General features: G+C 47.6%; 1 protein-coding gene across 2 annotated transcripts in view; it reads right to left on the reverse strand.

The window, feature by feature from the left end:
* Nucleotides 1-249: 249 nt before the first annotated feature.
* Nucleotides 250-23,747, reverse strand: part of LOC147625459 (nodulation receptor kinase-like) — a 55,074-nt gene continuing 31,576 nt past the window's right edge. Inside the window, exons 2-8 of one of the 2 annotated variants that reach the window (XM_086818793.1) lie at nucleotides 11,581-11,776; nucleotides 11,267-11,493; nucleotides 1,952-2,072; nucleotides 1,812-1,880; nucleotides 1,531-1,723; nucleotides 1,286-1,418; nucleotides 250-1,195 (exon numbers count right to left, since the gene is read on the reverse strand). In XM_086818793.1, coding sequence (XP_086674919.1) covers nucleotides 839-1,195; nucleotides 1,286-1,418; nucleotides 1,531-1,723; nucleotides 1,812-1,880; nucleotides 1,952-2,072; nucleotides 11,267-11,493; nucleotides 11,581-11,773 — 1,293 coding nt within the window. In that variant the 5' untranslated portion in view covers nucleotides 11,774-11,776 and the 3' untranslated portion in view covers nucleotides 250-838. The remainder of the gene's footprint in view (nucleotides 1,196-1,285; nucleotides 1,419-1,530; nucleotides 1,724-1,811; nucleotides 1,881-1,951; nucleotides 2,073-11,266; nucleotides 11,494-11,580; nucleotides 11,777-23,747) is intronic. The other variant, XM_086818795.1, reaches the window with a different exon arrangement.

Raw genomic sequence — 23,747 nt, forward strand, 5'->3', positions numbered from 1 at the left:
CGTGGCACCCATAGAGTGTGCGATTATAATACAAGCGCAAGACAGAACATGTTTATGTACTTTTTGCAAATGCTAGACTTCTTCTCTATTTACGCAAGGCATCCTACAATCGATGTCTGAAATGGTGCAAGAATTTTCATTTTTCGTTTTTGAGGAATAGCACTTACAGATGTACGTTGTCTTGGCCCGCCGGTTCTAGTTATATTTTGCTAGAATTGGAATTATTGTGGGTCACAGAAAACTACAGAATGGTGATGTAATCACACAGAGTACACACATTAAACATCGTAAATGAAGGACTGTACATTGCTTAACAATCAGGCTCTAGGTCGTTGTCCTCACGTTCCTGAAAACTCAGATCGAAAACTTCAATGTTGCAAACAATACCATGCAACAAGAAGTTAAACTGTAGTGATGTACATTGCTTGATTTTTCGAGGCCAATGCACTTCGTACTAATAAACTCATCTTGGAATATTATAAGGCCACATAGCAACATGTGAAGAGGCAGATTGTTTTCGCCCAGATAAGGGCAGGCAAGGAAAGACTGGCTTCTAGTTTCCACCTAATCGCAAGAAGGGCTCTGAATAGGATTTCGAAGTCCAACTTGACCAATGCTTGACACCTTATGCAGTAAATGTAAAGGTTTCCAGGTAATAAGCTTGTCTGTCCTCTTATATGCACAATCAGGCAGCTCTAGAGTGCAGACAGGACCAAAGAAAGCCAGTGACTTACCTCGCAACACTTCCATCTTTTAGAATTTGGAGACGTTCGGAGTATGGATTGGAATGCTCACAATCATCACGGCTGATACTCACGATGAGGTGACTCTTGTAGATTCACCTTGGATCAGGTGATCCCATTGTCTCTGAGAATACTGGAGAGGGGTCAAACTGGTAGAAGAGGGGCATGGGTGGTGGAGGTTTGCTATTATTACTCTCACTGACAGAAAGCCGGGCTGAAGCTAAGCTCTCAATAGACATAGAGGCCATGTACTGCGATGCATTATTTTCAATAATGAGAGCATCTTCCAGCTCTCTAATTATGTCTTCCATGGTGGGTCTACGATGCCCCCTTGGCTCCACACTTGTTATTGCAATCTCCACTACTCTCCACATGGCCTCTGGCGTGTAGCTCATGCTTATGGACGTATCTACAATGGCCTGTATGTTGGATTCTTGTATGTATTGCTTGGCCTGCATAAAACAAACTTACACAGCTTTGTGGCCTGCACAAGAGCAAACAAGCAGGCAATTTAAGAGCACTCTAAGCCAATGAGAGCTTACCCATTCCACTAAACTCCATTCCGGTCGAGGCCTATGAATGTTGAGAGGCTCCCTCCCACATATTATTTCAAGAAGGACCACTCCAAAACTGAAAACATCACTCTTGACAGTGAGTTGCTGTGTGGAGTAATACCTGCACAAGCAGCATCATAGAAGTACCTGCTGTAGTCAATGTCTACAATGACACTCAAGAAACAAGAATTAGATACTTCCCAAGTCCCATCCACAGCAAAGCACCAACTTACTCGGGATCCAAATAACCAGCCGTGCCTCTGACCTCCAACGATACCATGCTGTCCCCCTCCTGTGGAGCATATTTTGAGAATCCAAAATCTGCTACTTTGGCCACCATACTGTTGTCCAACAGAATGTTGCTCGACTTGACATCTCTATGTATAATGCATCTCACACCTGCAGCACTGTGAAGAAAATGCAAACCTGCGACCAAGGAAGACACCATAGGAAACTATATCAGATTTACAGGACACCAAAAACCACCACTCTAGTATCCACTCTCAAATCTTACCTCGAGCCGCCCCGAGCGCTATGTTGAGTCTTGTTATCCAGTCTAAAGGCTTCCTGCAAGATGCTTCCCCTGCATTTGATAGTACGACGTGTGATTATGGAGCTGCTCAGACTCTTATGCAAGAAGTGATCATGTCTTACCATAAAGGCGATCTTGTAGTGACCCATTGGACATATATGGGTACACAAGTATTTGCTGCTCAGGACAAAATCCAATCAAGGGAACCAAATTCGGATGCCGGATCTCAGAGAGCAGAGTTAGCTGGTTAAGAAAAGAGAAAAAAGGACTCATCAGTTCCTAACCTTCTTCAGTGTCATGTTAAGCCAGCTGGTACTTTAAACAACCAAAAGAGGTACCCAGTGTATACAATATGTATTAGGAGATTCCTGGAGCATCCCCTTGATGCTTTTGGAACAATCGTGTGAAAAAAGAAAGACTTGTAGCCTAGCAGCAGATGCTAGAAAGGCACAGTGCAGTACTAGTGAGTCCTGGCAATATGCTCCTCTACTAAGCCTGCAAGAAATAGGATCTTGTGGAGAAGAAAAAGGCCCCCAGGCTTGTACATTTTGAAATACTCCTTGGTTAATAAGATATTCCCGGGGGGGTTCTGGGTTTGGCCAGCTGCACTGTGTGTGTGTGTGTGTGGGGGGGGGGGGGGGGGGGGGGGGGGGGGGGGGGGGGGGGGGGAATGTTGTGGGTGGGGGGAAGCCCCAGAGGCTTGTACATATTGAAATACTCCTTGGATAATAAGATATATTCCCGGGGGCAGGTGTCACTTGTTCAATTCTTTCAGTATTGTGAGTTTGGCGTTATGGCTGTTAACTAAGAGTTCAAGGTCAACTGCATGAGTTGAATCCTTTGAGCCAAAGACTTCTCCACTGCAGGAACTACAAGGCAAATGCTGATAGATCTGCTCGGAAAACCTGAATCACCACTGACCTGTCTGTGGAATCCTTCCATACACCATCTCCATCGTTCCTGAACCTCTGAACCTCCTGAGGCAATGTTGGAGCAAACTTCCATCTTCTCATGTGGAAGAGAACCCCCTACTTCCAATTGAAGCCTACAACTCCATTTACTCCTTTGATGATGGATGTCATTCTTCCCCAGAAAACTCATGGGTAAATCATGTATGCCTTGCAGATGCAAGATGCTAGACTGACTGCTAGGATGACTACTATGCTGATGCAAGCCATGTGCACCCCTATATGCTATGCAAGAATGCAAATGGATGGGTTATTGATGCATGCCTAAGGGAAAACCCTAAGGATGGCCTGCAAGATCTTGAGAACTGGATTTAACTGAGCGGAAGCGACTAACATGTTGGCTTACTGAATGACTTAAGGAATGAACATGAACCAAGGCTGCTCACCCTGTAAAGCTCTGATACCAATGTGACATGCAAGGGATTGATCATAGTAAAACAACCTTAGGCTTAACTAAACTGCACTTAATTATACTTAAGATATAGACAATGGTGTCAATGCACTGCAATGCAGCTATATTAAATGAATGGTTACAATGGAGATCTATGAATAGATCTATGCCTATCCTAGATGAATATCTATCTCGGGAAGAGAGAGATATGCTGAATGCTGATGCTGACTGAATGTTCCCTTCTCCAATGTTGAGGTCCACACTTGAGATGCTGGTTTTCCTCTATGTAGGAGGCAGGAGAAGAACTTAACGCCGACTTCTATCTGTATGCTGAATATGCTGTCTACTGTATGCTGAATGCTGCTTCTGATCCCCTGTGCTCCACAGGCTGGAAACGCTGGATGCTGAGATAGGACTGAATGATGCGATTCCTACTTATATGGGTTGTATGCTGCTGGTCGGCCAGTGTGCTGCAGTTAGTCTGCAAATCTGGAACCTCACGACTTCATAAATGTAACATTGCTGCTGTCAGCTGGCTGTAATATCTTCACAACTGAATGATAATGCTTAGTCGGCTGCTGCCCAGGCCCTGTCGGCTGGTTCCACAAGCCACGACCTGATATGCTACATGCCCTAAATGCCTTTAATACATTACGTAGTGCTGTAGGTGCTCTAGAAGCCCCATACACTGCAGTACATGCTGTGATAAATGCTTGAATGCCTGGATAATGCTCATGAATGCCCTGCTTAATGCTTATGGATGTTAAGAATGCCATGTCACTTGTACATCGACTGGTGTGCACGTGACATCAATTGTGTTAATGGACTAAATAGTGTGAAACCCCTCTGGAAGCCAGTTACACGTTAGCTAGTTAAAGAATAAATTGTGTGCAAAGACAAGCTGCAGCCCTAAAAGGGAAACACAAGCTACAAGAAACCCTCTTGTGAGGTCAACAACAAAGAAAAAAGGAAAAGGTTTGGGGGGAATAGCCACACAGGGGGCCCATACTGTCAAATGAGACCGAGTCCCCATGGCCCCAAGGTCCATCAAAACAGGACAGCAGCTCAACGCCGTTGCATCCAATTCGAAACACCAGCTAGGCCTTCCCAACGTCCCTAGAGGGTGCAAATGAGGTCCCTAAAAAATGGAGCAGATAGTCTTCACAAGCGGGGTGACAAACCCTTGATAGTCTCGCTAAATTGTGCCAGCCAAATGTACTAGGCAACGATGCTATTGATGATTGAGCTCCCACCTCTAGCTCACCCAAGCCTCTCGAGTCCAAGGAGGCACCCAAACTAAAGAGGCAAGGCATCACCGATATCCAAAAGTAGTGAGTTCCGGCTCAGTACAAAACTTCTTTGCTAATTGTTGTCTACTAGCAGTCCGTTAGGAGAGATGCCTCTTCTGCAACCCCACCATTCGGGGGTGATGAAAAGCTTAACTGCACCAATTGTTCTCTCTGGAAGTTCAAGATTAAGGCTATGCTTTCCTCCTAAGAGCTTTGGGACCCTGTCATTGTGTCACATGCACTCTCCACTGTAGTGCATGGTGACAAGATGGCTCGTCATCAGTGCAACACTGTACAGTAGTAGGACCCTTTAGGATTTGATAATTGTCGTACGTCGTGATCCCATTGTAATCCTTAGTCCAGGTTATGTCAGGCACGAGCTACGTAGGTCATTCCTCAACCTTAGAGAGTCAGTCAGTCAGTCAAGTCCCTTAACCCACTTGGAGAGAATCATTCATGCATATAGAGTCAGGAGAAGTCTTCGGGTTTGCATCAAATCATGTTTGCATTTTGCATATCATTCATCCCATATGCACATAGACCACAGAGACCACTGCAGAAGCCTTGGAATATCATCTAGTATTTTTACCATATTTTACAACATTTATTCTGGGCATTTTTACCATTTATTTCAGCATTATACCATTATTTCTAGTCGTGTAGCTTTATTTCTGCAGTCGGCCAGTTCCACAGCCACCCGACCAGCAATATAGTGCATATATATAGCATAGCTTCACTTCATATCATATCATATCATTCATCATCATTCAAGCAAGCGATTCAGTCCCTCAGCCCTGGGAGCATTAACACTTGAACGCATAAGCATACTTCAGCAAAACGCTTCGTCCTCCGCATTCAGCCAAGGGAGGTGCTTCTGTACCTTGTGTTTTCAGCACCACACAAACAGAATTCAGCAGTCCTTCACATCATTGTTTTGCTACAGCCACTTTGGTGAAGGTAAAACGCATCATATTCATTCATTCCTAGTGCATAACACAACCTAGAACAATCCCAATCAGCCCCTTCACTCAGCCTCAGATTTGCAGCCTTCCTACATTCAATTGGAAGATTGCATAGGCTTGAGATCGGTCATCATTGGTGCTTCTACAGCCGTGTACAGTTCAGCCCGACTCTTAGTCTTTCGAAGGTCTTGCGTTTGGCTTATCTACAGTCCCAAGTCAGTCGTCCATTAATTCTCTTCAAAGATAATAAAGCAAATACTCCTAGCAATAGGAGGGGGCCTTCAGTGGGTAAGTGTACAAATCTATCTATCCACCATCAAGGAAGAAAAACTTCAAGTGTCGGTTGCCCGAGACATTCAGGTAGGGGGACTCCCACAGGGTTGGGACAAGCAAGAGGTAAGGGAGAAAACCGAGATTGATGCAGATGACTACATCCCCGATACAGACATCTGGAAGAGGAGAATCAGTAGGGTTCCCTTCTCCATCGACATAGGCAATCCATATCTCAATACCCCGAAAGGGGGACAGGCCATCCTATGCTGGGAAACCAAGAAGAACAAGATCAAGGTTTTGCGACGGCTGGGGCGGTCCAGGCGCCCCAAGATGAGAGGCCCATCTCGACACCGGCGGAGACTACAACAGAGGATCAGGACCATACTAGCACGGCATGGGAGACGTCCAGTCAGAGTACTCACCATGGAGGATATCCGCCATCGACCGATGAGAGACATCTTTGGATAGTGATGTGTATGATGCTTACCTTTGTTGCTGGAGTTTTCCTCCCAGATGTTATCCATTAGGAGCTCCTAGTACCGTACTTTTCCTCATAGTTGTTTCAGTTTCAGTTAGTTGTTTAGTTGTTTTTAGCTTTTCTTACACAGACATTGTATCAGATCCACCAATTGTTGTAACCTTTTTGGTCTCATAGGTCATTTTGGCCTTCTGAAGACATTAATATATCATTTCATTTCATTTTCATTTCTCTCTCTCTCTCTCTCTCTCTCTCTCTCTCTCAGTTACATGGATGTACACTTGTCTCATGCAGTACGATGTGCTATTGGTCAGATTCGCACATCCTCACACCAGCTTGAGATTGAGATTGGCCGATATAGAGGTACACCAGCTGCAGCCAGGATATGCCGAATATGCCATGGGGAGCCAGAGACAGAGCTGCATTATATATGCCATTGTACTGCATACTATGAGATACGTGTGGTTGTTTCCACTGTTTATTCAGAGAGGGTTTTGGACCACTTTCCAGAGTCATGGGGTACCAGGACCAGAGGTGTTTGGGATTGTTCTTGCTTGAGCTGCGGAAATATAGAGATAACCTGCTTAGGCGCACAGAGAGCCAGACTCAGAGGCACATTACAGACTTCTTTAGTCCAGCCATCACTGCGCCAGATGGAGCAGGACATGGATACCGCCCACACTAGCGGTACAAAGATTGATCGTGCGATTGAGCTTGGGTGGTCCAGATGCCCACGACTACGGAGGAGGACATCCCAGCATAGACAGAGGTTGCAGCGGCGGATTTGGATTATTCTTGCGAGACATGCGGGACAGCCAGTCAGGGTGCTGACCACAAAGGATATTGAGGAGATCCGCCAGCGTCCGATGCGGCACATATTATGAGATGGAGGCACCTCCATAGTGTACCCCCCCGTCCCACATGATATTGTATCCCCTCAATGTACTCCACTCGCGTACCCCCCCCCCCCCCTCACTATATTCACACCCTATAAGGGTTTCTATTTACCTTCCAGTTCCAGTTTCATTTTCTAGGTGCTAGTAGTATCATCTTTATTTTTTCATTTTCTGGTTTTTTATCCAGACATTGTATCAGATCCACCATGATGTAACTTTTTGGTCTCATAGGTCATTATGGCCTTTTGAAGACGTTAATATAACATTTCATTTCTCTCTCTCTCTCTCTCTCTCTCTCTCTCTCTCTCTCTCTCTCTCTCTCTCTCTATATATATATATATATATATATATATATATATTTTTCTGCACATCTATATTCAATTTTGTGCGTTAATTTCATCACGACAAGTGTGCTGATTTCTGAGCATTGAAGTTACCGATCTTCCCCGAATCTTCCGCATGTTACAAATGCATTCACAGATTTTAGGTGGATGAGTGGGCATACATCACGAGGGTATGATATTGCAAGCACCACGTTATCTGACCATGCCCCTATCCTCCTCCACCTTGAGGACACCTGGCGGCCTGAAGCAGCCTAAAGAACAACAGGAGAGTGTCCCCATCCCTGAGAGTTTAGTTCAGAACACTCGGATTGGTATGCACATAGAGGAGATATGGGATGCTCTCACCTTCAAACAGGGATCAGTTGCTGTAGCAGACCTAGATGTGGGGCTCAAAGAGATTGGATGGCTTTTGTAGAGACTAGCCCAGGACAGACTCATTGCTTTTCGAGAGCAGGAAAGGAGTCTCTCGCCTCCCTCCAGAGACTGCAAGAGGAAACCCGAAATAGCTCGTGGCTGGAGTCGCAAATGGAGACAGCCTGCACAGAGACCTCAATAAAGGAGGAGAGGGTGGAGTTCAAGTACCACACATGTGCATCCTTCTGGACCCAGTCAGGCAACATGCAACAAGATCATGTAGGATTGAGTCGTCCAGATGGCATCATTGCAACGAATCCCCCTTGGGTGGGGGCCATTGCCACAGATTTCTACAGAGAGCTCTTCTTGGCCGCTCCCCTCACCCCGCCCGCCCCCCCCGCCCCCGCCCCCCCGCCCCGCCCCCGATCGAGGCAGAAAGAAAGAAAGAAAGAAAGTTGTATTAAACATCTTCAAAAGACCCAATGGGTCTATGAGATCAAAAGTGATACAATAGTGTCTCTGTAATCTCATCATGGTACAAAAGAAAACAAAGACTAGAGCTATGAGCTAGGAATGTCAAATCTGAGCCATATGATACAAAATATGATCATCATCCTCATACAGCGTATGGTGTCACCATTTGGTCCCTTCACTAGCTTTGATCAGTATTTTGGGGCAAGCCCACACACAGAACGGAACCAAGCTGCGAACAAGGATTTTCCACAATACGAAGCTGAAGCATTCACTGGCAAGGATTGGCCTAAAAGATGGCCACAAAGCATGAGTAACATGGATTTTAATCATTTATATGACTTATAAGGTTTATAAGTCAATGTGTTCAGACATCATTAAAGTTTGGCCAGATATATTCTTACTTGGGCATGGATTTATGGACAGAAGTAAGCGCCTATGATTCAGGGCCAAGTCTAGAATACAAAGCTTGGGCAGGAAGTCAATGAATGCTAAAAGTGACTTCCATAAATAGCTGGTCGACTTGTTTTTGGAGGAGCCATATTTTTAGAGGCTGCCCGACTCTATCTTAAGGGGAAGGCCGAATCGCGAAAAACAAAAGAAGGGGCTGTTCTTTTTAGTGCATGCGCACAAACACACAGGCTGGCAGCAGCTGTTGTTGACTCTCTCTCTCTCTCTGCTCTGCACTGGCCGTACAGGGCCTGTTTTCTCTGTTTCTTCTCCCGCCTTTCGACTAGTTGACAGAAGTGTTGCATCTGTCGCTTACAAGCTGGTCGACTGCAGCAGTGATACCTTTTCTCACCTCGACTCGCTGCGCACAAAAACCAGCAGCATAGCAGCAGCGAATATCTTTTTTTCTCTCTCTTCTGGCCACCTTCAAGCTGGTGATAGCAGCTATGTAGTACCTGCCTTCTGCTGGTCGCCTACAGGGCTGTTTTGAGACAGTTTTGGGGCTGTTCTGAGACAGTTTTGGGACAGTTTTGGGGCTGTTTTGAGACAGTTTTGGGACTGTTTTGCCGGACTGATTTATCTTGACTCTGAGAAGAGAACTCTGTGAAAGTCTCGTGTATGCTTTGTGGAAAGTTGCTCAGGAACTGTGGAAAATCTGGTGTTGTATGCACCCTCACCTTGGATTCTTTGTAAAGCTTCTACGTAATAAAGTTGTTCCTACGGGGGAGCCGGCCATTCCGGCTCAGTGTGCTGTCTATATTTATATGCTGTGGCTTCCTGCTGTTATTCTCGGTTTGTATGTGAAATGCTTTTCTCTTTTTGTACCGGGTCCCCCATCGCTTACATATGGAGCTAACCCGCGGTAGGAGGGGGCCATCAAGGATATCAAGCATGGGGGTAGCCTGTAGAAGGCTCTGCAGATCCAGTGGGCAAGGGAAGGTGGCTCTATGCCTCTCCAAGATCTCCTCAAGCTGGGGCTGATGTCTGTGTTGTTGGTGAGGTCCAAGGAGTCTAGGACATCGGGCTTGTTGTCGTGTGTGGCCCAGTCTAGAGTCACACCACAGTGGGATCTGGCAGGTGGTCGGGCACTCGGAAATGTGAGGCTCAATGAGGTTGTGGGTATGTCATCCATGGCTGGTGTGGCGTCCTCTTGTGGTAGGAGAGCCGACCAGTTGAGTCCATCCACTCCATTTGGACTGAGTCATCAGTGGGGGAAGCTTCACGGTAGGTCGGACCGCATGCGAAGACGGCGAGAGGCCTTCCTGCGCACATGGTGCACAGGTCCCTTTCTCACTGGTCGGCGGGTGAGGATTCTTGGCTTTCATGATCACCAGTGGCACATTGACCCTCCACCAGCCAAGGTGGCCCACAACATGAGAGCCAACTACTTTAGTCCATCCGCTCCATTTGGACTGAGTGGTCAATGGGGGAAGCTTCAAGGCGGGTCGGACTGCATGTGAACAGGGCGAGAAGCCTTCCTGTGCACATGGTGCACAAGTCCCTTTCTCACTGATCAGACAGCAAGATTACTTGGCAGTACAACCCGCCAGTTTGGCTCCCCCTCCCCTTCCTTGTATGAGGTAGTTTCCCTCCGAAAGCGGCCCAACCATGGAAGGAAACACCCCTCCCCAGTTTGTTTTTTGCCTCCTATCAGGGTTCTCAGCATGTAAATTTAGGCCTTGGACTGCTATTTTTTGACTAATAGAAGGATCTCTTTCCCTTCCTTTTTTTCACTGCATCTATATCTCAAAAATCAATAGAGACTAAAGAAAACACTCTAACTTTAAAGAAATTCCAAAACCTTATCCAAAAGAAACGTTAAGGAGGGAGACTTTTGTAGAACGTATCTCAAAAAATTGGAATTTGTCTACAATCAAGGGAAGGGTCAGCCCATTCCAGCCCCAATATGGTGTCACATCACCATGTGCCTTTTTCATCTTCAGTTCTTACCTGGAAATTGGTTTTTTAAGGGCTGTGTTTTATGTTTAATATGCAAGTCCCTAGTCCCCCGGACAATTTCACCAAAGCAAATGGCAACTGATGGAACCTAAGTGGGATAAAGAAAGAGAGGTCCGTGCGGAACAATCGGAACTTCAAAAGGCCAAACTTGAGAAAGCCAAATCCGAAAGAATAGGTATACTGTCAACTAACCAACTTGTTTTGATAGCTTTGCCCCTAGGAAATTTAATAGAACCATGCATCATTTTTCCCTTGCTTTTTTCTCCCTTTTTGACACATTCAGTAATAACCCTGAGAAAACCTATGACTCACGCGCACTGACCTTTCTTTGAAAGGTTCCTCACCACTAACTAAAATAGTTATGAACAATCAATTCCAACATTAACCTGAGTATACTAGATTATAGAAGCACGCTTTGTTCTCTAGTTTTTTCCTACTTGGGCACAATCAAGAAACGTGATCATGTCATGAAAATAATGCACCCACAGGCAATGGTGATGAAACATTGGCTGTATATTCAAACACAACTATGTCACCCTCATCCTCTATTTATAAAGATACAATTGAGATGCAACTAGCTGGGACAGTGGGAAAATGTTCACCTCAGTTGTGAATTCACGCAGCCCTTGGATTGAGGTCGTTGAACGCACTTTTACAGCTATTGCTTGGCCATCCGGAAGCATTCCATGATAAACAGCACCAAATCCACCCTCCCCAATCCTCTTATTGAAGGCATTCGTGGCTTCATTGAGCTCTAGCAGAGAAAATTGTTGTATCTCCATAGATTTTATATCTATGGCCTGAGGTTCTAAAACTGTCTTTGCAATATCTGAAGTACATTAAGAGGTAAAAAAATAAGCATCAACTTCTACTTAATCAATCAATAATTTAACAAATATATAAGAAGGTAGCTTACATATGGGACGTAACTTCATGGCTTCTTTTGCCTCAAAAGCACTTTGCCTTTTCTGTCTCCTATATATACAAAAGATTGTTATAATGAAAACAAAAATAAATAGTAATGCTAAGCCTCCCACAAAGACTCCCACGAGAATCTTCAGCCAATCCCGCTTGGAAGGATCATCATTCATCATAGCTGTATTATCCATAACCTGGGAACAAAGCAAAAGTAGCCTATGTTAAAACAGATGACTAGCATTTGTATCGAATTCATAGCACTCAGGTGAGAAATCCATTGTGGCTAGACTTATTCCATTTATTCCATTATTTCTGAAGGGGGCAAAGGCAGCCTACGGCTTTTTATAGGTACCAAAAAGTAGGATATACAGGATTGAATTTGTGCTTCCTTCGAAACACTAGAAAGTAGCATCAATGCACTCATCAAAGCTGGACTGTGGTCGTTACTTCCAACAGAAAGAACCATTGTCAAGGTGATGATTCCAGCATTCGAAACCAAGAACTTGTGGAAGTATGCGGGCAGTGTGCACACATACAGTTTCAGGAGCCGCGCACCAAATTGTGGCTATTTAATACGCTTGTCACACCGACCCTCCTGTACGGAGCTCCAATTTGGGGACCCAGCATACATCACAGATCTCAGAGAGGGACGGATGAGGGATGGAGGCAAATGGAGAGACCACTGATTATGATGATTGCCCACATGATTCGGAGCAAATCATCAGTACCACATGAGATTGTTCGGGCTGAGCTGGGTGCCGCACCAGTAGTGACCGAGGTCCTATTCCAGGCAGTTCCCTTTTTACAGCAGCTATGGGAGATCCCTCAAAGGTACTCCCGATTGGCATTGACCTCATCCATACAGTTGGTAGAGGATGGAGATACTCATTGCTGGTACGCTCAAATGAGATCATGGTTTGACCTACATGGTTTGCGGATAGAGGCACTACCACCCTTTCACTACAGTCTGGATTGTCCATTTTTGGATCTCACCCGCTCAGAGCAAAACCGCATGATCAGGATGGATATCATCAGAGTGGACACAAAGAGGACATGGACTAGTCCCCTTGAGCCCTTAGGCACAAAAATGGCTCATTACAAGAGCCATTTTCTACACCTCTCACCAGATGATTTTATAACCCGCCCGGCCCACACGGATGTACACCTATCACATGGGATATGTTGTGCCATTGGATAGATCCGGACCTCATCACACCAGTTGCGGATTGAGACAAGGCGATATGTGCATCAGATCTTGGATGACCACATTTGTTAGCTATGCTACCAGGAGGCAGAGACAGAGGAGCACTACATTTGCCAATGTACAGTCTATTATGAGATCCGAGGGAGATATCACTACCTCTTCCGAGAGGGTTTTGGGCCGTTACGCAAGGTCATGGAGTTTGAGGATCAGAGATGCCTAGGATTGTTCCTACTTGAGCTCACGAGACACAGAGAGACCCTCTTGGCAGACAGGAGACCGACCAATGACGTACCTAGACAAAGGACCCCGACAGATTTCTTCGACACCAGCACCAGCAACCCAGCCCCCACACGTCCTGATACCTCCTCCATTGGGCCATCAGGGCACCGACCACGCTCCCAGGGAGTCACCACTGATAGAGCAGTCATCTTATGTTGTGCTCGTCGGCCACGCCCACCAGGATCCCAACCACGGCATCCTCACCATTGCCAAATCAGAGCCATTATTGCTCCGCATCGGAGGCGCCTACCTCACTTCTACGACCTCTCCATTCTAGACAGCCCCATGGTGGAGATATTTGATCAAAGGAAAGGGCAACACTTTAACCGATCAGCATACACGGATCTACCTGATATACATTTTTCAGTATTTTCTACTCAGTATCATCTCGGAGTCTTACAATTCTGTTCTTATAACTATAAGACAATCAGTTTATTGTACTTTTTAGTCTCATTTAGTTGTTCTCTTTGATGAGACACCAACTTCAGATGTACTCTCAGTTTTGGTCTCATAGGCCATTATGGCCTCTTAGAGACGTTAATATATCATTTCATTTCTCCCTGTTTGAGCCATAGCCATGAAGCTCTTCAAGCCTCCATAGCTTAGGACATTCAACCGAACTTTTTGTACCTATCCATACAACTGCCAACAATCCGTACATCCATACCTGTCTGTGCTGTAGTATAGTCATACTACTGTGCAACAGCTCCTGCACCTCAGCCACATCAACGCCGCCTTCGACCTGTAGAAGGAATCGCTTCCACCACGAGTGCTTTTTTTTTCCGAGAAAAGATCCTTTCATTAGGTATAAAAAAACGCCCACTAGGCTACAAAACCCCTCTCCTGCTCATAAGAAGGCAGAGCAGAGATCAAATCAAGGCTGCTAGGGAGACTCTCCCTAGGTGCAAAAAAATTACAAATAAAAAAGTACAAATAACTGAGAGGCTATATCATACAATAGGAGGGAGGGAAATCCGAACAGGTGGCCTGTAGTGCCAGCGGGGGGTACCCGCGTGTAGAGTATAGAAAGGGCCGCTGCGCCAAGGGCTTCAACGGAGAAGTCTTTTGAGAAGAAGCCTGATCCAGAACGAGAGAAGCTGAAGGCCGAAAGATCTTGTAATGACTGTGGCGAGAAAGGCCACTACTGGAGGAAGTGCCCTAAGCGGACAGGGAAGAGTGCTGAGTCCTCAGCCTCAGCTAAGAAGACTCCGGCATTTGTGCACTTGGAGATGGTGGACTCTGATGATTCATCGTCTTCCAGCGAGGAGGCAGTTGGCTTCACCGCAAAGGATACTCGGGAATGGATTCTCGACAGTGGTGCTTCCAAGCACATGACTCCATCCCGTGACTTCTTCCTGGATCTGAAGCGGCAGTTAGGTCGTATCTTTATTGGTGATAACTCCACTATTCCGATTCATAGTGAGGGCCGGATGGAGATCATTCCCGACGGCAAGGGGGGCAAGCATGCTTCCCGTGTTCTTTATGTCCCTGCTCTGGGCTTTCATCTTTTGTCAGTGCATGAGGTATGCAAGACTGGCTTTCGGGTGGAATTTGAGGAGCATTCAGTTGCTCTAAGGGACCGTGAGACAGGCAAAGTTGTTTGGGAAGGCGGTGTGGAGAATGGCATCTACAAGCTCTCTGCACTCTCCTCACTGACAGGCTCTCAGGTCGGAGATTTGTGGCACTTTCGTTTTGGCCACTTAAATGTGGATGCTTTGCGGCGCGCCTTCCGGAACCAGATGGTGGTTGGCTTGCCAGATGTTGGTAGTAGGCAAGGACGCTGCAGTTCTTGCATACGTGGTAAGCAGCACAGGGAATCCTTTCCGAAGCAGGCTTCCAGGCGGGCTTCGAAACCTTTGGAGTTGATTCACACTGACTTGTGTGGACCACAGCAGATACCATCCTTGGGAGGATCTCTCTACTTCATGCTGCTTGTTGATGATTGTACCAGATTCACGTGGGTCTACTTTCTTTCACAGAAGGACCAGGCTTTTGCTCGGTTCAAGGATTGGCACGTGATGGTGGAGAAAGAGTCTGGATTTCAGGTCAAGACTCTCAGGGCTGACAAAGGAGGGGAATTCTCCTCGACTGTATTCTTTCGGTTTTGTGCAGATCATGGCATCAAGAGGGAATTGGCCAATACCGGATCGCCTTCGGAGAATGGAGTTGTTGAACGTAAGAACAGGACTGTGGTGGAGATGGCGAGGACCATGCTGGAGCATCGAGATCTTCCTCGTCCACTTTGGGGTGAGGCTGTGGCGACAGCTGTCCATACCATTAACCGCTCTCCGACGACTTCTGTACCCCATATGACTCCATTTGAGGCATATTTTGGCAGGAAACCCGATGTCTCGCACTTCCGTGTCTTTGGGAGTGACGCGTATGTACATATTCCGAAGAAGCAGAGGGGGAAGCTTGACTCCAAGTCCCGCAAGCTGGTATTTGTGGGGTATAACTCTCTTTCCAAGGGATACAGGTTGTATGATCCAGAGAGGAACGAGATTGTTGTCAGCCGGGATGTGGTCTTTGACGAGCATTTTCCAGCATCCACTGTCGAGGAGCCGCCACTTCTTGGAGATCCAGAGTCTGATGATGATTCCCAGTCTACCACTCCAGTTGATCCACCTCAGTCATCACAGGAGGTTGAGCCTGTCAGAATATGCAGCGGAGATGATGACCAAATCTGGGAACACAAGAGCAAAAGCAAAAACGCAAACAGAAAAACAGCACAAGAGAGAGACAGATGTAGGCGTGTAACTCTGCTCTATATACACAAGAAGATCCCGAGATATGATACAAATAAGGCATGGGGGCTGAGGACCTATATATACTCCCCTAGAGGGCAGTCGGCCAGCATCAGGAAAGCCCACGACTGAGGAATATATCCACGACTGCTGAAAATAGCAGTCGGCCAGCTACAGATGCCTCCGCCTAGACAGAACAAGTCGGCCAGCACTCTGATAGCCCACGACTGATGTAGATCCAGTCGGCCAGCTTCAGAGTGCTCCTGGCATCACCTGGCAGCCCTCCCAAGCCTCAGAAAAAATGGGAAAAAATAGGGGAAAAATACGGAGTGTGGGGAAAAATGGGAAAACACCTCATAAGGGCGGGCACACCCACAACAAAGGCCCTGGTGTATGAAACTAGACAGGAGATGACTTCTAACACCCCCTCTCAGCTCCTGGCTGTGTAACCAACCACTGGGAGCTGGGGTGCCGCCTGAGCAAATCCTGAGAGCGACTTCGTGAAGAGGTCCACCGTACTGTCCTCCGTCGAACAGAACTCCAGCAAGATGTCATCAGCAACGATCTGTTCACGAACAAAGTGCCTCTGGATGACCAAGGGTTCCTCCAGTGGAAGCCCAAACCTGCAATGTAACCTCCTCCCGCTCCGTAAAACTGCTCCTGGGACATAAGTAGATCCCCTCGTGTCTGAATCTCCTCCCCAAACTGAGTCACTCCAACCGCGGAGTCGGACTCCATCCAACAATCCCCCTCCTGTGTACAAGAGTCCATGATCCTTCGCATGCCGCAGAAACCACAGGAAACGCAATCCTGCCTCCCAAAGAGACATCTGCAACCAAGAGCTCAACTGCCTCATCAGGAAGCTCCCGTCCAATCCGGTGTCCATCAACCAGATCCATGAACCATACAGCTTCTGAATCACAGAGACATCACACTGCTCACAAGGATCAACACCTGTTACGGTGCACAAACAAGTCCTGGAAACCTGATGAAACCTGTCAACCACCCCCTCTGAATCCGGAACCACAAAGCCTGGAGAAACCGCCTCCTGCAGCAAGTAATCACCTGTCACCTGCCTGGCTTTCCGAAAGGTCCCCGTGGAAAGAACATCCTCAACTACTGGAAGTTCTATGTCCCGAACACAACGAGACATCAGAGCATAAGTGACCTGTTCAGCTTCCTCTGACTCACGAACACAAGAACTACCAACCTCAGTACTGGAAAGTTCCTGCCAACTGCTGCCATCTACTGGCAAGCTATCCACCACCTGGTCTCGGAAAGCCCGCACCTGCAGCGTATCCACACCTGAGTAGCTATTACCACACTGCCACTCATCACAATCTTGAGGACCTGGGAGAGAGAGTGCTGAAAGCCTGTAAACTCCATTCTCCACTCCACCTTCCCAAACCACTTGGCCTGTTGCTTTGTCCCGGAGAGCAACAAAATGCTCATCAAACTCCACCCGTACGCTAGTCTTGCAAACCTGATGCACTGACAACAGATGAAAACCAAGTGCCGGAACATACAACACCTGGGAGGAATGCTTCCCCCCTCTGCCATCGGGAACTATCTCCATCCTGCCCTCACTGTGAACTGGGATAGTGGACGTATCCCCAGTAAGAATATGACCAGAAAGCCTGCAGAGATCCTGTAAACCGGAACGGGAAGGAGTCATGTGCCTGGAAGCACCACTATCAAGAATCCACTCCCGAGTATCCGTTGCGGAGAGTCCTCCAATCTCCTCCCTGCCTGAAGAAAATGAAGCATCGGTCTCCATCACCTCCAGGTGCACAAAAGCCGGAGTCTTCATGATTGCTGAGGAGTCTTCACCCTTCTCGGTCTTCCGCTTGGGACACTGCTGTTAGACATCATCCCCTACTTGCTGGCTTCCTCTTTGGTGTCCTATTTTAGCCTCTAGGGCTGACCATGTTAGTCAGAGGGGCTGGTCACCCCTCACTCATATTTTACCCATATTTATTCCCCATTTTATGGTCTTGGGATTTTCCCCAGTCGTGGAGGTCTTTTATCCCTAGTCGGCTGCCTTCATGTAGAGGTATATATAGCCGGCATGCCTCCCTCATATTTTCACTGCTTGCATTGCTTGCCTAGCTTGTCTAGCTGCAGTCCCTCACTTACGAGGTTCTCCCCTCTTGCTCGGGACATGTATTCCTTTTGATGATGATATTGAGAGCAGGTTCTCACCTGTGTTTCCTCTCCATCTTTCTCTCTCTCTCTCCCTCCTGTGTTTCCACTTTCCCTTCTTCCGCTGCACATTCTATCATGGTATCAGAGCGCCGGTGATTTTCAGCGTTGGATGCTCCCTCCTATACCTCTTCATATCTGCGTTTTTTCTGCCCCTGGACAGACCTGCGTTTTTTGCGTTTTCAGCAAGGGCAGCAGCACATAGGTTGCTGCGTTTTTCTTCAGGTGGCTGTCTACAGCAGTTTTCAGCAATTCTCAGCGTTCATATCCCCCCCTGTAGTGCTGATTGCCTGTTTTGTACAGGCCAACAGCAGCATATTTGCTGCGTTTTTTTCTTCTACAGGTTTCTGATGCTGATTTGCTGATCTGAGGCTTGGGTGTACCTATTTCTCCAGAGTGTTTCCATATTCAGCCCCTTATACCTCTGCGTTTTCAGATTTGCAGCCATGGTTGCTGCGTTTTTTCTGAACCGATCTTGTTGGTAGCTCTACCTTCAACTGGGCTTCATCTGTTGGACCCGAAGGTACCTTCTCTTCAGCGTTTTTCCTCATAGGAGGTGTGGACACTGGTTGGCTTGAATTTTTCAGGTTTGTAGCCCTTGTTTGGCTGCGTTTTCTTCTCCAGTGGACACAGATCACTTGCAGAGGGGGTTTCTTGATTGGATTGTGGCTTTGGAGGCAGTTTGGTACTTGAGGAGGATTCTGAATTTCAGATTTCAGTCAGCGTTTTGCTGATTTTGGAGCATCTATACCTGTGTTTTGTTCCTGGCCTACACGGTTTCCCGGTTTCGACATGTTCCTTGCCTTCTGTTGGCGGTGGAGTGCTATTTTTGCTGGATAGCAGTGTTTTGGCTGCGTTTTGCTTCCCACAGGAGTTTTCTACACTCAGAGGGGGCCTTTCTCCAGCTACTTCACTTGAGGATCAGTTTCGGGAGCTCTGTGGAGACATTCTTCTTTGACAGGAGTTTACAGTTATTTGGAGGAGAGCAGTGATCTTTTCAGAGATCCTGAGTAGAGTTTATTTTGTCCGAGCTTGTGTTCTTTGCAGTATTTGCAGAACAAGGAGGGTGTTTTGCCCTTTTGCGGTGTGATCCTTTCACATGGATCTTTTATCTGTTGCTGATTCTTGGGATCTGGTTCTACTTCTGGAACAGTCTTCTGCTATCTGTGATGCTTTTGAGGACTTTGTTGCCACTGCAGTTTACATTCCTGCTTCCCTTCCTCATTGTGAGGAGTCTACCTCTGCCTCTCTTTGTGATGCTTTTGAGGATGCCCCTCCCCCTGCCAGTTCTGATGGCTTGTTGTTTTGGAGGATGGCTTTTTGGACCCAGTGGGATGCTTTGGATCTGTGGTTGCTAACCGTGCCTGGGGCACAGTGGTACTTTCAGAGTTTTTTGGATTTGGATCAGAATCAGGTTGGGCTGGTACCAGTCCGACGATATCATTTTTCAGAGGGGGATGTGGAGTCCTTTCATCTTGCGATGCCCACCTCAGTGGCATGTACTTATGTACAGCATTGGGCAACTCATGTTATGGAGTTTGAGCAGATGGACCCCATATTTTCTACAGAGTCTTTACATCTTGCGATGCCGACCTTTTCAGAGGATGCTTTTATACAGCATTTGGCTACTCTTGGTACAGAGTTGGAGCAGATTGACTCTATTTCTTTTGAGGGTTCCAGTGAGAAGCAGTTTGCTTCTCCCAGGATTGATTTTATACAGGATCTGATCTTGGTTGGTTATGAGGTTTTTCATACTTTCTCCAGGCTGGATACACGACATTCGACTTCGGGGAGTGTTCTTACACTTGGGTTTGGAACCATTATTTGGAGCAGCACGTCGCAACCTATATGGTTGTCTTCTTCCAGAGGAACGGTGTACATGGCAGCTTGTTCTGTTGCTTTTGTAGCTGAGTTGCTGAGGAGATTGCTTGTGGAGCTTTCTTGGTACCTGTTTCTGCAGTCTTTCATCTTTGATCGAGGACGGCGTCTCTGGCTTCTTGGAGTTTGCTCAGCATCCGGTGCTGAGAGGGGGTGTTAGACATCATCCCCTACTTGCTGGCTTCCTCTTTGGTGTCCTATTTTAGCCTCTAGGGCTGACCATGTTAGTCAGAGGGGCTGGTCACCCCTCACTCATATTTTACCCATATTTATTCCCCATTTTATGGTCTTGGGATTTTCCCCAGTCGTGGAGGTCTTTTATCCCTAGTCGGCTGCCTTCATGTAGAGGTATATATAGCCGGCATGCCTCCCTCATATTTTCACTGCTTGCATTGCTTGCCTAGCTTGTCTAGCTGCAGTCCCTCACTTACGAGGTTCTCCCCTCTTGCTCGGGACATGTATTCCTTTTGATGATGATATTGAGAGCAGGTTCTCACCTGTGTTTCCTCTCCATCTTTCTCTCTCTCTCTCCCTCCTGTGTTTCCACTTTCCCTTCTTCCGCTGCACATTCTATCAACTGCCTCCAGTAGTGGCCTTTCTCGCCACAATCATTACAGGTCCTCTCTGCCTTCAGTTTCTCGCGGTCAGCGTCGGACTTCTTCGCAGAAGACTTCTCCGATGAAGCCTTCCCTTTGCCCGAGTTACGGTCTTTCGACCGTTGGCCAGTAAAGGCCTCCGAACCTCCACCCTGAGGAGGGTTCGTGAATCGTTCCTCCTGGTCCAAGACCATGGGCACAAGCTCCTCCCAAGTGATGGTGCTGAGCCTGCCACTGGTAATCAACGACGAGTAGAATGCTGAGTACGAAGAGGGCAAATGTGACAGCAACGTTATGGCCATGTCCTCTGACGATATCTCCTTCCCAGCCTGGAGAACTTCCTGCTGAAGAGCCTGCAGCTTGTTAATATGCTCCCGCATCGTCGCCGACTTTGCAGGGCTCATAACCCGCATCTGTACTTCCAAAGAAATCCTCTTCATGGGTGATACCCTGTTGTACAGAGAAGCCAAATGCTGCCATATACCTCTGGCCAGCGTCATGTGCTTTACATGATTGATTACCTGTGGTGTGCAGTTGAGGAAAATAAACGAACGGACCCTGGCGTTGACACGATCCCACATCTGTGTCTGGGCCTCCCGGTCCTTTCGGGTTGACGGTAACTCCCCTTCCTCTACTTCCGGCCGTGGAACACCAACAACGACGAAATCGGCGAGATCGTAGGACTCCAGAACGGATTCCATCATCACCTTCCATATGCCGTAGTTGCTCCCGTCCAACTGACGGTCCACCGGGAACGTGGGGAGTGTCGGGATCTTCACATGTCTCTCGGCCATCTCAAACAGATCTGCCATAGCGGGGATGTACTCTGAAAAGGGTGGGTGGGTGGGAACAAAGAAGAACTGATACCTGCAAGTGGCTGTCCAGCAAATCAGCCCGCCTTCCTCTTGCTTCTCCTCTTCCCGAACAGTCCAAAACAGTCCACCAATCAGCCACAAAACAGCCCCCTCTTGCTCACACAAATCCCAAGACCTATCTAGAGCCTAGGGCTCTGATACCATGTCAGAATATGCAGCGGAGATGATGACCAAATCTGGGAACACAAGAGCAAAAGCAAAAACGCAGGCAGAAAAACAGCACAAGAGAGAGACAGATGTAGGCGTGTAACTCTGCTCTATATACACAAGAAGATCCCGAGATATGATACAAATAAGGCATGGGGGCTGAGGACCTATATATACTCCCCTAGAGGGCAGTCGGCCAGCATCACGAAAGCCCACGACTGAGGAATATGTCCACGACTGCTGAAAATAGCAGTCGGCCAGCTACAGATGCCTCCGCCTAGACAGAACAAGTCGGCCAGCACTCTGATAGCCCACGACTGATGTAGATCCAGTCGGCCAGCTTCAGAGTGCTCGTGGCATCACCTGGCAGCCCTCCCAAGCCTCAAAAAAAATGAAAAAAAATAGGGGAAAAATACGGAGTGTGGGGAAAAATGGGAAAACACCTCATAAGGGCGGGCACACCCACAACAAAGGCCCTGGTGTATGAAACTAGACAAGAGAAGACTTCTAACAGAGCCCACAGCTGGAGTTGAGCCCCCGCGACCACAGGAGGCTCCACGATCTGTTCGAGTACCTAGGTGGTTGATGGACACCCTTCGGGAGTCAGGTGTCACGGAGCTACCCTCCGAGTGGACCACAGAGGACGGCCCTCGAAGATCACATCGAGTTCGAGATAAAAGCAACACGGCGGAGCTTCTTCAGGTGAACTATGCTCTTATGTCTCGTATCATGCGGGATAAAGAGCCCACTTCCGTAAAGGAAGCCCTTTCACAGGATACTTGGAGGGAAGCCATGCAGGTGGAACTTGACGCCATCGAGAAGAACAACACTTGGGAGTTGGTACCGAGGCCGTCGAAGCGGTCAGTCATTGGTGTCAAATGGGTCTTTAAGACCAAGTACGCGGCTGATGGGTCGGTGGACAAACACAAAGCCAGGCTCGTGGCTAAGGGTTATGCTCAGCGGCCAGGCATCGACTACGAGGATACCTTTGCAACGACAGCGCGGATGACCACGATTCGGACCGTTCTTGCCCTTGCTTCTTCTCAGAGGTGGCCCGTGTACCAGATGGATGTAAAATCGGCGTTCCTTAATGGTGACCTGCAGGAGGAGGTGTACGTTGAGCAGCCTCCAGGCTTTCTTGTTCCAGGATCGGAAGGGATGGTTTACAGGTTACGTAAGGCCTTGTATGGTCTTAAGCAGGCTCCGCGGGCTTGGAATCAGAAGATTGATTCCTTCTTTATTCGGACTGGATTCCAGAGATCGGTTGCAGATCCGAACCTGTATCTCTTTCGGGAACGCGGCATGGTCACACTCATCATCCTTTATGTGGATGATCTCATTCTCACCGGCGGTCATGTGGAGCACATTGGAGTGACAAAGGCTGCCTTGTCAAAGGAGTTTGAGATGACCGACTTAGGCTTACTCCACTTCTTCTTGGGATTGGAGATCTGGCAGACCCAGAGGGGGTTTTTCGTCTCTCAGCAGCGGTATGTTCATGAGTTGCTTGAGGCCTTTGGGATGGAGAACTGCAAGCCTATTACTTCGCCGATGGACCCGAACACAAAGTTAACCGTTACAGATCCTTGTGAGCCAGTTGATGCCTCGCAGTACCGGAAGTTGGTTGGTTCATTGATCTGGTTGTTGAACACCAGATTGGACTTAAGCTTCTCCGTGGGGCTGTTGAGCTCTTTTATGCAGACGCCATTGAAGACTCATTGGGACGCAGGATTGCGGATCTTGCGGTATCTGCAGAGTACGAAGGATCTGGGACTCTTTTACACAGGAGGGAATGGAGTCAAGCTCCAAGGTTGGAGTGACTCAGATTGGGGAGGAGATCCAGACACGAGGAGATCTACTTCAGGATACACTTTTACCCTCGGCTCAGGAGCGGTTTCTTGGAGCAGCAAGAAGCAGCCGACTATTGCCCTTTCTTCGACAGAGGCAGAGTATCGGGCTGCTTGTGGTGCTGCTTGTGAGGTTGTATGGCTGCGGAGGCTGCTTGGCGAGATGGGGTTTCCACAGAGGGAGCCCACAGTCATCCAGTGTGATAACCAGAGTTGTATAGCTATTGCTCGGAACCCGGTTTTCCATGCCCGGACCAAGCATATAGAGATACAGTATCACTTTGTTCGTGAGAAGATCTTGGCGGGTGACATCTTGCTACTTTATTGTTCGATGGAGGACAATGCGGCGGACCTCTTCACGAAGTCTCTACCTCAGGCTACGCTCAGGCGGCACTC

This window comes from Cibotium barometz, chromosome 24 (genome assembly GCF_041138505.1).
Source record: "Cibotium barometz isolate CiBa-2024 chromosome 24, ASM4113850v1, whole genome shotgun sequence".
In the NCBI taxonomy this organism is placed as follows: domain Eukaryota; kingdom Viridiplantae; phylum Streptophyta; class Polypodiopsida; order Cyatheales; family Cibotiaceae; genus Cibotium; species Cibotium barometz.